This window comes from Carassius auratus, chromosome 35, assembly GCF_003368295.1.
Source record: "Carassius auratus strain Wakin chromosome 35, ASM336829v1, whole genome shotgun sequence".
In the NCBI taxonomy this organism is placed as follows: Eukaryota; Metazoa; Chordata; class Actinopteri; order Cypriniformes; family Cyprinidae; genus Carassius; species Carassius auratus.
In genome coordinates, this window is record NC_039277.1 from 840,710 (window position 1) to 855,796 (window position 15,087).

The 15,087-nt window shown below is 43.3% G+C and overlaps 1 protein-coding gene across 4 annotated transcripts in view; it reads left to right on the forward strand.

Moving 5' to 3' along the window:
- The first annotated feature begins 359 nt into the window (after positions 1-359).
- LOC113053972 (pro-neuregulin-1, membrane-bound isoform-like) overlaps positions 360-15,087 on the forward strand; it is a 137,773-nt gene continuing 123,045 nt past the window's right edge. For 2 of the 4 annotated variants that reach the window (XM_026219137.1, XM_026219140.1), the window contains exon 1: positions 360-1,017. In XM_026219137.1, the coding sequence (XP_026074922.1) occupies positions 540-1,017 (478 nt within the window). In that variant the 5' untranslated portion in view covers positions 360-539. The remainder of the gene's footprint in view (positions 1,018-15,087) is intronic. The other 2 variants (XM_026219139.1, XM_026219138.1) reach the window with 2 other exon arrangements.

Here is a 15,087-nt window from a genome sequence, read left to right on the forward strand (position 1 = left end):
CTTTTTGGCTCATTAAAAATGTATCGTGCTGCCACGTTCTGAATTAATTTATGTTATACTTTATTATTATTTATTTTTTTCAGAATTTATACATTTATACTTTAATTTGGCTTTTGGTTTGAGATTTTGTTTTGCCTTTCAATTTTTTGGTGTTTCATGAAATTTCGTTTTAAACGTTATTTCAAATTTGCCCCAAAACTTTAAAATTACAGTTAGCCTAAATGTTGTGGACTTTTTTTTTTTTTTTTTTTTTTTTTGAGTTTTCGAGTTTTGACAGTGTTTCAAATTCAATATATTTTCAGATCCCTAGCCACTTGATTGAGGACAAATAGGGAATTATGTCGGTAATTCCACACACGACGCGATGACCCGTCCTTTGTCGCGTCGCGGTGGGGAAATCCTTCTCGCACGCGGCTGAGATCTCTCACCCCGCCTCCTGTACGATCAGCTGAAAAGCTATCCGAACCCACGCTGTTCTCTGTTCACTCCTTCTGTTCCACTTTAATTCATCCAGCTGAATTCAAGAAACTCTTGCGAGGATGCAGGCGATTCCGTCAGAACGCAGTCCTTTCTCGGCTATCTGTGGAGTGGCTGTATGTTTGTCCCTGTGGACTGTGGTCCGCTGCGGGAGCTTCGCTTGTTCTCCGCCTGCGGCGTCAGTGCAGGAGCTCGCGCGCCGCTCAGGGGTCGTGTTCGAGGGAAAGCTCCTGGAGGAAGAGCGAACAGAGCGGAACTGGGCTGAAACGCAGGGTGAGTCGCCGGTGAACGCGTCGCGACAGGTGCGCATCAGAGTGCAGCAGGTGTGGCAGCTGAAGGCGGGAGGGCTGCTCAAGGACTCTGTGGTGTCTCTCATTCGGGTTGAAGGTGGCAGATGTTTCCAGCTCAACACCGGAATCCGGTACATGTTCTTTATGGAACCCACAAACGACACGTCCGTGTTCACGGCAGTCTTCCCGCCGGTGGAGACCAAGCGCACCGTGAGGAAGGATGTGATCCAGGTGCTCTGTCAGGACTGCGGTAAGACACTTTAACTGTCTGCTGGATGTTTATGTTCATGATCATATCCACGTGTGAGCCGATTCAGTGACACACAGGAGCAAAACTAAAGTAGACCTTTAATTAAGTTTTGTTTTGCTTTGCTTTGCTTTGTTTTGTCTCCTGTTGATATTGGTGCTAAAGTGGAGTTCAGGGACAAGTATGGTGTTGCTATCAGATGGTAATCACGATACTGAATGATGAGTGATGGTATTTACATGACACCACAGACATGACACTTTAATATCATTTAAAGAATACAGCAGCAATGTCATTGTACATGCCACTGCATTGGTAGACATCCTTTACTGCCAGCATATTTTATATAAATGTTTTGCCATCTAATTTTCATTTTACAGACTAGTTAAGCATACATCGTCTGAAGATCTCTTTGTCAGACACAAAATCTTATTAAATCTTTTTTGAACAAATTGACATGACCTTAATGTATGGACAACAGTTAATTAATATTTTTGGCTCTCCTTCAGGCTCACTCAAGCTCAGGTCATGCAAAATAATTATTTAAAAACTGGAGTGTCTTTGCCTTAGATCTGTGTTTTTGACAGGATTTCATCAGAGATTATTATCACTAATGTCATCACCAGATTCTGATGAATTGCACAAATTCCTGCTCAACTTTGTCGCCTCTGCATTAAAAGGACAATAAGTAACTTTTTAGGTATTTTATTATCTAAAATCAATATTTTTATTCATAAATATGCCCTCAATGGTGTACAAATACCTATGCCAATGTTTAAACTAATCCTCGTAAATGAAGAATTTATTATCTTTATATACATGGGACGGGTAGGTCGATGGAGGCTTCCATGTAGTTCCGCCATCTTGCAAAACTATAATAGCAGAGAGGGACAAAAAGTACTAAGCCAACGCGTTTCCACAACGCGTTTTCGGTCAGAGCCAGAAACGCAGGTGCAGAGCAGTGAGAGGCGCTTGAAACTGCACCGGCAAGTTTAAAAGTCTGGATTGCATTCTTATTATGGACCATACATATGCCGCGCCACAGGAGAAGAAAACATCGTCGCCAAAACAGTCAAAAATAGAACGTAAAAGGAAACGTGACCGTAGATTACAGAAAACAAGAGTTAATGTCGGGGAAGCTTTTTCTAGGTGGAAAGAGCTAATGCTGGATAAAGATTTCAAAAGAGACGCTGAAGTGGCCAGTTTTCTTCTCGACAGGTAAGTCAGTGTTACAATCTATATTACAATATTTTTTTTTATATCTAACAATGCACATTATTCAGAAAATATAACGAATAAAGAAGACATAACTACTAATTACAATATTTCATGTTTTCCACAGTCAGTAATTCATACTGTAACATTCGTTTGTTTCTGGTCATGTTGCAGTTTGTTTGAAATAACACAGCTGTTCACCTGAAGGAAAACTCGACGAAGTGCTATTAGAAGACATCCCGTCAAAGCTTTTTGGTACATATCGCCTACCGTAGATGCAACGCGCATTTGAAAAAGCAAGGCGCTGGAGAGCAAAATTAGTTTGAATGCAAAATACAATTTCACCACTAGATGGGAGTAATTCCTACTTAATGTCCCTTTAAAGCTAAACCTGATAATTTCAGCTAGAGACTTTTTCCGGGATACTTTTGGGTTGATGGACTCCTGCATAAAGCTGGGTTCATTCATGGGTTCATTCATCTTGATTTTGCTCTGAATAGTCTCACATCATGCATGGTTTGTAAAACATTTGCGTACATACAGATCTTGAAGGTTAACGGTTAGATGAGGTGTTCATTTTTCAGTGAAAGGCATTTTGATGAATGATGAAAGGAATCTTAAGTTAAATGTTTTCTATTAACCTTTTGTTTGCTAAACTGACATAGCCTACTTTGTCTGATAACCTGGTTACCTACAGTAAGCTGACTTTGCTTGGCACTTAAACACAAGGTCTAAGTTTACTTAAATTTAAGTATGAGCGTGTATGTTTTATAAGATGCTCAGGCTACACAAGTTGTTATGCCTGCAGGCCCTGCACCAACAGTCTCAATCTTCTAGCTATACACATTAGTGAATCAGTTTGTTTTGGTTATGAATGGAAATGAGACCAGCAGTATAACAGCATATCTGTGAAAGGTTTGTGTTAGAAAACTGAATAAGTATTTTGGGATTGTGATTGAGCTGCCTTTGTTTGAATTTGGCATCAGTTGTAGAAGAAAAGTAGAAATCCTCCAATTCCAACTGTTGCTTCATCGACTGTATGGAACTGTAATGCTGTAAGAAGCTTTGAGATGTTCATGAGCTCAGTGTTGTTTTGTGTTTTCTCATAAATAGTATAATAGATTCAACAACTTGTTAAGCTTGAGTTTGCCTTGAGCATTCATTCCAGTAGTGCTGGACATCACACTTGCACACAGAAGCCTGTCGTCGTGTTTAATTAACACTTGTGCTGGTTTCGTTGTCATCTGATGAGGTTAGTGGAGATCTTTTTAGAACAAATTGACATGACCTTAATGTATGGACAACAGTTAATTAACATTTTTGGCTCTCCTTCAGGCTCACTCAAGCTCACGTCATGCAAAATAATTATTTAAAAACTGGAGTGTCTTTGCCTTAGATCTGTGTTTTTGACAGGATTTCATCAGAGATTATTATCATTATATTATCAGATTATTATAATAGATTCAACAATTTGTTAAGCTTGAGTTTGCCTTGAGCATTCATTCCAGTAGTGCTGGACATTACACTTGAACACAGATGCCTGTCGTGCGTGTTTAATTAACACTTGTGCTTGTTTTGTTGTCATCTGATGAGGTTAGTGGAGATCATTCTTACGGAGCCCCGCACATGACATGCAGGAATAAATAGTCAGCTAAATCGTGTTTATTCACAATTTATTTATTTTTTCTTGCATGTTATGTACATTCTACTCCCAGTCCTTCTGTGAATGTTCCTCTCTTCTCATGACCTGAGCTTTCTTTCCTCTTTGTGCTTTGGTATTATAATAATTTGATGTTGAAAAATCTAAATAGCTTGTGGACATTAATCAATTATGAAGAAGGATGAAAAGCATATGTCAAATTAATACATTTAACACATTGCTGATTTTCACCAAGTTAGTGAAAATTAATTCAGATTGTGGTCTAATATCATGATATACTATACACTTAGCCTAAGCAAGAAATGTTGTGCTAATTTCTAGGACAAGTAAATGTGAATGTTTATTTAAATGCTTAACCATGTTTTAAGACCTTCCTTTCCAAAACTGTGTTTTTCAATTTCTGTAATGGCTAAGAAATGGATTGGTTTTAAAGGCTTTGACTCCTAAGGGAACTACAAAATCCTTTCTTGCATCAGATAATAACGTTATTCATTTTCCGTATTGAAACATATTGATTAACAATTTCCTGTAGGAGAGGGTATTACTTAATTAACCCTGGCTTTAGCCTAAGCAAAGTGAAATAAAAGCGACACAGGGGTGTCCAAAATCAGTCCTGGAGGGCCGATGTCCTGCAGATTTTAGCTCCAACTTCCTCAACACACCTGCCTCAAAGTTTCTAGTATGCCCAATAAGACTTTAATTAGCTGGTTCATGTATGTTTAATTGGGGTTGGAGAGCTGAACTCTGCAGAACACCGGCCATCCAGGAGCAGCTTTGGACACCCTTGCTCTAGCATGGTAGAGTGACGTTTAAAACGGTTAATGCTGTTGGTCTCAAAATGTTTTTTGTTTTTTTACTAGTGAATGTTTTCATTGTTTTACTACAGGGAATAAGATCACCCACACAAAATCCAAAGTTAATGCTTCAAAGAAAAATAGCATCACATCATATGACAAGCATTACAGTTTATTTATTAATCTTTTTGTTTGTTTTGTTTTGTTTTTTATTGTATTCCATAAGCTTTTGAGTATGTGTGACATCACACGAGCTGGATCTGTGGCAGATGAGTATGAGAGCTGAAGTTAAGTCAACACACATATCTTAGAAGGGTTACATACATTCAAATGGCCCATATTCAACATGAGCTCCTAGAAAATTAAAAGTGTTACACCCTGCAGTTTTATGATGTTGCTTACTATATAATTACAATTGCAATTTGCTATTTTATTGGGACAAATTTGTATTAGAATACAAAATAAAGTAGACTGGGTCTGTATTTGTGATATGAATTCAGTAATGCAACTGCAGTTGCTTTAACAAAATTTTACAAATAATTAACTTTATGTAAATTATGTGTAATTGCATTTTAATGGCAAAGTTTGGCTCAGACATTTTGTAGCGAAGAGCTACCAGATACTGTTAGGGCTAGTTTGAATCGCAGCAAACCAGGTGTGTCGATCAGAACACCACAGAGGGAAGTATCAGTTTGAACAGGTTTATTTTGACAGATTTAGTATGATCAACTCAGAGGGGGAGTCAGCCTTTACATGCACATCAGTCCGTGTCCACTAACAAGATGTGGACCAAAAGCTTGAGGACTGCAGTGAACACCCAGTGGATAAGGTTTGACAGCGATGAACTCTGAGGCTGCTGCAGATCAGCAGACACAAGTTGCTGAGAATGACTGGAGGTGTGAGCCAGTTAGAGGTGAAATTTAAGCTCAGTCTTTAAAGAATCTGGTCTCCTTGTGAAAGCTTGGTGCTTATCAGATGAAGCATGAAATGTATGATTGCGATGAAGGTGTGTGGTTTCTCTGAAAGAAATAAAGCAATATGTATATGAATGGAACCACTATTACAAGTATTATACATACACAACTATAGGCTGCTCCCCTTTACAGTAACAATGATATATAAACACTTTGTAAGACTGTGCATCCATGGTCATTATTTATCCACATGACCCATAACATTATAACACTGAACTTTGTAAATAAACATCAGTTCAAGAATAGCTGTAGATAATAGCATTATCACACACTATCAGACAGCTAATAACTGCATCATCATTGACAAGCAATCAAGTAACGGTTATTTGTACTCACTCGTATAGGATGCACACATCACAAGATACATTCAAACTGTCATGATTCTGCCCTCGTGTCCTTGATTTTTCCTAGTCTTGAGGCAGGATCATGACAGACCCGTGTTTTGTGTACAAGCACATGGCCTTGCCTTTGGGCCATGTGCTTGTGTTGTCTCGTTCCCTTGCCCCGCCCCCCTTGTTAACCTAGTAGTGTCTTGATTGTCCCATCTGTGCCACCTGTCGTGTCTTGATTGTTCCCCCTATTTAGCTTTCCTAGTGTGCTCTGTCTTGCGTCGGTTCATTGAGACTTGTTCCCTAAGAATTGTGATTGTGATTTGTGTGTGTTCCTCACCTGTGATTGAGATTGTATCCTGTATAGCCGTGAGTGTTATTTGTAGTTAGTGTTCTCCTGTCTTGAGTCTTTGTTTATCTCGTCTAGTCAGTCTATTTAGTATTTGCTGTATCTGCCCTAGTCCTGTTTTCCCCCTCGTGGGTTTTGTTTTCCCCTTTTTGTTAAATAAATCCTGTTTCGTTACTTCCTGTCTGCACCTGAAATCCTCCCTTACCAGATCCTGACACAAACTAAGACATATGTGGATGATGATGCACATCTCCAGCACTTATTTATGCAGAAAACCTGATTGCTAGCAGCAGCTGAGGCGGTCTGCCGATCTCAGAGTCATGAACAGTGTCTCTTCCGGCTATGCGCGATGAGCGCACTTCATAATAAAAGTCCCCCTTCTGATTAGCGCAACAAGGCTCTGACACTCTCTCTATCGCCTTTTGCACAGCCGCCCCAAATTGTGTGCAATTTGCTCCTGTAAAAGGCGTATCCTTAATCTGGAGTCGTTGACAGGCATTCCTAATCCCCCTCAGCATCCGGTATGACTGGCAAAGTAATAAACCGATCAACGGGCCGGGTGTAGACTTTGTCCCCACTTGGATGTACTTTAACCACTCTACCAACTGGCCAGAGTGCCCGCGGAAACTGGGGGTCCATCAACAGGACTACAGAACCCACTGTCAGATCAGCTGTGGTACCATGCCACTTCTGTCGGCATTGAAGGGTTGGCAGGTAGCACCTGATGAATCTTCCCCAGAAGTGATCTGCTAAGACTTGGCAGTGTCGCCATCTTCGCCGGCTCAGTCCCTCACTCTTATGGTACACCACCGGAGGTAAACCATCATCCAGCCGCCCCATCAAGAAGACATTTGGAGTTACAGCATCCAAGTCAGCAACACTGGAGGTGTAACCCAGGGGTTTTGAGTTCAATATAGCCTCGACCTCTAGAAGCACTGTAAGCAATACTTTCTCAGAGACCGGTTGGACTCCAATGACGGTATACAGGGCGGTCTTAACAGACTTGATATCCCTCTCCCATGTACCCCCGAAGTGGGGAGCTGCTGGGGGATTGAAGCGAAAATAAATCTGCTTGGTGAAGAGTTGTTTGAGGTCAGAAGACATGCGATTGAACCAATCACTGAGCTCTTTCTCCCCTCCTTTAAAGTTGTGCCCTGGTCTGAATAGAGCTCTGCTGGACTCCCACGACGTACAATGAAATGTCTGAGGCTCATTAAGGAGGAGTCAGAATCCATAGCATGCAGGAGGTCCAGGTGCACTGCCCGAGTGGTAAGGCATTTATAAATAATGCCCCACCTTTTTTCTGAACGTCGTCCTATCTTCACTTGTAGAGTTCCGAAACAATCGACACCAGTGGAGTAGAACGCCGGCTTGTATAGACGAACACGTGCCACAGGCAGATCAGCCATCTTTGGGACTGATGGCTTAGATTTCCATCGCTGGCACTCCTGACATTGGGTTTGCACCCTCCTGATGGCCTCCCTTCCACGGAGGATCCAAAATGTCCTGCGCATCTCTGCAAATACTCGCTCTGGGCCCGGATGACAGAGCCGAACATCATAGTCTTGGATAAGAAGTTTAGTTGCGGGATGCGAGGGGTTCAAGACAATGTGATGTTTAAAGTCAGGGTCTAACCCTTCGGTCCGTCGAAGTCTCCCCCCCCCCCACCCGTATAATTCCCTCATCAGGGTCCAGTTCTGGGGATAGGGTAAGGAGACGGCTACTTCGAAGTACATCTTTCCCGGCTTTAAGATGGCGCAACTCTACTGGAAAGCATTCCAATTGAATTTTCTGAAAGATTTTCTTCTCTGCCTGACAATAGTCCTCTGAAGTCAAGGGCTCACATTGGTTTGCCGTCCCATGCACTTCCTGCGCTGTAGCCTCAACCATATCCTTCCAGGACAGGTAAATCTCCTTTCCATCAGCCCTCGATATCACTCCACATGAAGCCACCTTCTTATACTCTGTGATATCCTGTTCCGGGATATCTTTAGGAGAGGATGGCCATTCAGCAGGTCCATTTTGGAGGAAAGATGGCCCTTGGCTCCAGCGATTAGATACAGCTAATTCTGCCAAGGTCTTCCCATGGGTGACATCATCCGCCGGGTTCTGGGAGGAGTCAACATTGCGCCAGGTACTCTCCGCCATAAGCTCTTGGATCTCCGCCACACGAGTGCCTACGAAGACCTTGAAGTGGCACGACTCCGACTGCAACCAGGTTAACACTGTCGTTGAGTCACTCCAAATTACTGTCTTATTAATTACGGTCTTCACTGTCAGTTCCCTCTGGATTGTCTTTGCCAACTGGACAGCGGTCAATGCACCGCAAAGCTCGAGGCAGGGAATGGAAAGTTGCCGCCGAGGTGCTACCCTGGACCTAGTTGCCAAGAAGGCAAGATGGACTCGTCCCTGAACATCTTCTGTCCTAAGGTAGGAGACTGAGCCATAAACCCTTTCGGAGGCATCACTGAACACGTGGATCTGCCTGGAAACAACCATTTCCTCCGTAAGACCTAGAGCATAGGGTCGGGGTACTAAGATGCTTGGTAGCAGGTGTAACTCAGATTTCCATTCCTTCCATGCTTTCTGCAGGTCTTGAGGGATACATGGGTCATCCCAGTCACGAGGCTTATCCCACATGCTCTGGACGATGAGCTTTGCATGAGTCGTGTAAGGTGCAACGAATCCCAGGGGGTCATATTGTCGGGCCAGTACCTTGTAGACATTTCTCATCGTCAGTGCCTCATAGTCCAGAGGTTGGCTCTTGTAACCTAACACGTCTAATCTCCAATTCCAGCTGAGTCCGAGGGCTGGTTCCAACTGGCCAGGTTCATCATGGGAAAGCCATTGCTCTTTGCTGTCAGATCTTGCCTCTGCAGGTAGATGTCGGAGCACATCAGGTATGTTGCAGGCCCACTGTCTGAGTTCAAATCCTCCAGACGCTAGTACCTCTCTTAGTCGGTCCACCAGTTCTTTGGCCTCATTCACTGTGTGCACACTCTGGAGGCAATTATCCACATAAAAACAGCGCTCCACTGAATGCTTGATTTCTTCACCTGGTCCACCATGATCTCTAGCATGCCTCTGGAGGGCGAAGGTGGCACAGCACGGTGAGCACGCAGTGCCAAATGGTAGCACCTGCCACTGGAAGACTTCAGGGGGGTTATCGCGTTTCATGTCCCTCCAGATGAACCTGAGGAGCGGCTGATCTTCTGGTAAGAGCCAAACCTGGTGGAACATGCCTCTGATGTCTCCACTAACTGCCACCGCATGTTCCCTGAAACGTAATAAAACTCCCAGAAGAGAGGCTCCCAGTGTTGGTCCAGGAAGGAGGGTGTCATTGAGGCTTCGGCCTTGGAATTGGAAGGAGCAGTTGAAGACTAAACGACTCTTCCCGTTATGATTTACAAAGTGATGCGGTATATACCACGACTCATTGGTGGCTGAGGCTTCGCCTGTGTCAATCCTCCTGACAGCTCCTGCTTCCACCAACTTCCGAATCGCTGCACAGTACTCTTCAGCTTGTAGAGGATCTCGGGCCAAGCGTCTCTCCATACTCCTGAGGCTGGGTAGGACAGCTTCTTTGGGAGATCTGAGTGGGGGAATGCCTTGTTTCCTTAGCAGGGGCGTGGCATATCTAAGGATGCCTGCAACTTGTACTCACTTCGTTCTAGCTTCCAAGTGCTCCAGCGCTTCCTTATTCTATTTTGATCTCACAGCCAGTTTGATACTCTGGTATGGCAGGATGTCCATCTTCCAGAGCTTCTCTACGTTCTGCATCAGCTCTGTCGCCGGAGATGAGACACCAGTGAGGAGACACTGCTGGATACTTGGGGCTCACTGGAAAAGGTGGGCAGGTCCTTGGAGCGTCCATCCCAGCCTTGTGCGAATGGCCGCCGGACCTCCAGGAGGACCAAGTCTGACTGGCTCCACCGGGGTAAGTAGATGGGGGTAGTCTGCACCAATCAGCATAGTGCGGAGAGCTAAATCTTCAGGTTTCTAATGTAGGCCCAGTTTTTCAACTGCCTCAGGGAGGAGCATTGTCCGCTCCGCTCCATCGTCCAAAATTGCATAAGTGTCTAGTATCCGGTCTCTGTTTCGTAGGAGAACTCTGCCGACTTTCAACAGAATTCGGGTATGTGACGATGGTCTGTCTAGGTATAGAACTTCTGTACTGGTGCTTACAAGACAGCTTTCAGCTTTTGGTTGCTCAGCATTGGGGCGTGTGTTGACATCATGCAGTACTCTTAGATGCTTTCCTTGGCACACATTACAGAGCTTCTTGAGGTCACATTGTGCTGCTTGATGTGCTCTCCCACATCTCCAACATCTCTTGTTGACTTTGATCCACTCTATGACCTCCTCTCGGGTGAGTTTCTGAAGAGCTGAACACTTATTGAGGAAGTGCTCTGTACCCTCGCAATACGGACAGTAGGGTTTCACTTTGCCTTTCCATTTCAACGCGGATGAACTCTGACCTTCTTATCTAGTTGCTTGGTTTGACATATGGCTCTCAGCCCCATGTAGGACTGTAGCTATGGGCTTGCTGCGACGCTTCTCAGCTCGGTAGCCAGACAGCCCCTTGGTATGGATGTCAGATGGGTTGTTGTATCCTTGACACCATGACTCGTATCGAAGCCATTCTGCCAGGTCGAGCAGTGTATGAGTGTGTCCAGGACGGTGGAACATCATATGCCTGAAGTTCGCTCTCATCTCAATTGGAAGCTTGGTAAGGAGACGAGCCACATGCGAACCGCATCTCAGTTCGACTTCTCCATCTGGGCCTAATGTCTGCAGCATACCTACAAGTGACTGTACGTGCAGAGAGAATTTCTCGGAGGCTACTATATCTCCCCTCCTAATCTCAGGTGAATCCATCACTGCAGTAATCCGCTTCAAGGCTACGTGGTGCGGCTGGCCAAACTTCTCAGTCAAGGCTGCCATGGTGTCCGTGTATGGCCTTGGTGAGTTAATGAAGGAGTCAGCAATGAGACTCTTCAAGCTTCACGTGATCTGATACTTGAAAAGCTCTGAAGCATCTGTGGGTAGCACGTTTGACAGAGCTAATTTTAGCCGAGAAAACTCCATTGGGTCGTTATGGATAAACAGAGGAATTTTTGGTGCAGGCCCTATATACTGTCCTCTTCCCTGATTCACAGATTCTGACGAGAGCTGACTGCCTCTGGTAGCATGCGGACGGCTCATATCAGGCCTAACTAGATGCTGAGTTGAGGATCTTCCATTGGTAGGATACATACTGGGTTGTGGACGCAATATGGGTGAACATGGCCCTGGTCTGGGGGTTGAAGACAAGACATCATACTGTGCAGGACCTCGTTTAGGCTGAGTGGGGTTCAGGCTTCGATCGGTCGAATGTGGACGAGTGTGGGCTGTGATGCTGGATGTCACATTATCCCTCATAAGCTGTAACTCACTCATCATCCGGTCTATGACAGTGATGACTCGCTGCTCCTCTACAGCTGCTGGCCCTGGAGGATAGTCAGAAGAAGGCCATGGCGGAGGGGGCAGCTCCCCATCATCCTCCTCTTCCACTGGCACTAAAGAGTCATCTGGTACTGGAAGGGGAGGCATTGGCCACCGCTCAAAGGATGCTGCACCTTGCTCTCTGGGTGAGGCAGATGGTTCAAGCAGTTCCCTTTTAGAGTCATAAAGTGAGGCAGAACGTTACTGCAGGCGTTCTCTGTGTTGCCCGCTTGCCTCATCTCCTTCAGTGTAGGACATAGTGGTATGTGGCCATCCTAGGCTTGTGTCCTCATAGCTCTCCTCAAAGAATTGGGAATAACTGTCAGGTGCCGGGGGCGATTCCGCTACGCTCCGATTCTCCTCTCGAGATGGATGTACTGCTGGACTGACCCGTGATGGACCACGTATCTTTGGTTGCACAGCACTGACCTCATAATCCTTCAAATAGGATGGCTGTTTTAACTGACGTCTGGGCCGAGTGGAGGGGGCCCACGATGCCTCATCACTCTGTTGCATAGTCCCAGCACAACTGCGATCCGGCTCGAAGGACCACAAATGTAGCGAAGGGCTAGTTTGAATCGCAGCGAACCAGGTGTGTCGATCAGAACACCACAGAGGGAAGTATCAGTTTGAACAGGTTTATTTTCACGGATATAGTATGATCAACTCAGAGGGGGAGTCAGCCTTTACATGCACATCAGTCCGTGTCCACTAACAAGATGTGGACCAAAAGCTTGAGGACTGCAGTGAACACCCAGTGGATAAGGTTTGACAGCGATGAACTCTGAGGCTGCTGCAGATGAGCAGACACAAGTTGCTGAGAATGACTGGAGGTGTGAGCCAGTTAGAGGTGAAACTTAAGCACAGTCTTTAAAGAATCTGGTCTCCTTGTGAAAGCTTGGTGCTTATCAGATGAAGCATGAAATGTATGATAGCGATGAAGGTGTGTGGTTACATTGAAAGAAATAAAGCAATATGTATATGAATGGAACCACTATTACAAGTATTATACATACACAACTATAGGCTGCTCCCCTTTACAGTAACAATGATATATAAACACTTTGTAAGACAGTGCATCCATGGTCATTATTTATCCACATGACTCATAACATTATAACACTGAACTTTGTAAATAAACATAAGTTCAAGAATAGCTGTAGATAATAGCATTATCACACACTATCAGACAGCTAATAACTGCATCATCATTGACAAGCAATCAAGTAACGGTTATTTGTACTCACTCGTATAGGACGCAGACGCACACATCACAAGATACATTCAAACTAAGACATATGTGGATGATGATGCACATCTCCAGCACTAATTTATGCAGAAAACCTTTATGCAGAAGATCGCTAGCAGCAGCTGAGGCGGTCTGCCGATCTCAGAGTCATGAACAGTGTCTCTTCCGGCTATGCGCGATGAGCGCGCTTCATAATAAAAGTCCTCATTCTGACTAGCGCAACAGCGCTCTGACACTATCTCTATCGCCTTTTGCACACATTTGTTGTAACTTGTTACTCATTTGGCAAGTTGAATGGGGGACATAAGAAGGGAAGAAAACTGCCTTTACCACTGGAAGTACCCTGTATCAGTTCCAAGTCATGCTTATGGTCCTGACAAATGCTACATCCACATTTCTAAGATTTGTGGAGCTGCTGTTCTGGCCTGTGCTGAAAAATGTGACATCTGTCTTGATGATATGAATGTTTAGATGGAAATTTACAGAACAAACCTGAAGCCTCAATAAATCACTTCAGTGTTGTTGGTCTCAATATGAGGCTAATAAACATTTTTTTAACAGCTATGACAAAAGGACAGCAATGGTTAGTGTGGATAAAGAAAATATCCAGGAATTTTGTTTGACATCAATCAGTGAGAAAAGTCAAAGGTCATTGCAGCTTTGTCATCAAACCTTTGTGGAAGACTGGATGTCAGATGCACAGCTTTAGGGAGCCAACAGAGGTCTTCATTTCCAGATATGTGAGATTTGTCACAATATGTATTTCAAAAATTAATCACAGTGTACCAGAATTGTCAGTAAACAATTCAATAACAGCCTCTTTGTGAAGCTGTATTACAATGTGTTAGGTTCACAATCCTGACTAACAGTCTTGAATAAAGTTAAGTCATTCTGATTTAATATTATAATTCTTTTTTGTTAAAGAAGATCTGTCTGTGCTAATATGCTAATATGCAGAAGTTTATAAGTTTGTTACAATACTAGATTGCAGACATTGGCAGTACAGTTTAAAACCTTCTCAATGCAAAATATGATATGAAGTCTGCAGTTCAGAGAATTTCTATTCCTAGTCTTGATATAGTGATTGAAATTCAATGTATTCTAATCAGTTGATCCAGATCCGCTCTTTTGGATTATGTACAGTATGATTCTGATTTCAGTTTAGATGATTTGGATTAATTTTGTTGATTTTGGATTTTAGAGCATAATAGCTAAAAGAAGTACCAACAGATGGTTTATGATTTACTGTACAACGTGCTAGAAAACAAGCAATCTCTTGCTCCTAGAGATTTCCTCCAGAGTTTTGAAATACTGCCTGCCTAGAAATCCTAAAGACTTTGTCAGCATCCAAAATTCCATACTTCCGTACTATGTAGTAGGTGTAAAAGAGAGTTTGAAAAAAAAAATGAGTATGTCTGAATACACAGTTCTCATAAAGGAGTAGGCAATAAAGACCCAGGTGACCTTTTACTTACGGCGTGATTCTGAAGTGTGCATGATGGACAGTTTACTATCGCATGAGGCCAATTTATGAATGGCAGTGAAGTGATGCATCTGACTCTAGTAGGTCATGTGACTGTTGTTGCTTTTTAATAGGTCGTAAGATAGTTCTTAAGTTTAGTATTAGGTTTGATTAAGGGATCTAGAATATGGTCATACAGAATGAGCAGAGGTGTGGACTGTATAACAAAGTACATTTACTTGAGTACTGTACTTAAGTACACTTTATTAAGTACACCGTATTATTTTTTTCTGGAATCTTGCTGCTTTAACTTCACTACATTTAAAAAGATAAATATCGTACTTTTTACTCCTACATACTACATTTATATCAAGGTCCCCAAGTAGAAAGTCATTATATGTAGCAGTTATTCCAGTGTGTGCATTTTCAGATTCACTGAATCCTTCTTTTTTTCTGTGAAAATCCAGCCTGCAATCTGCCAGGACCTTCCTGTGTTGCCAAGTCTTACAGTATTTCTAAGCCTGCAGTTTTCCGCGTAGCTTTGAATGGTTGTTTGG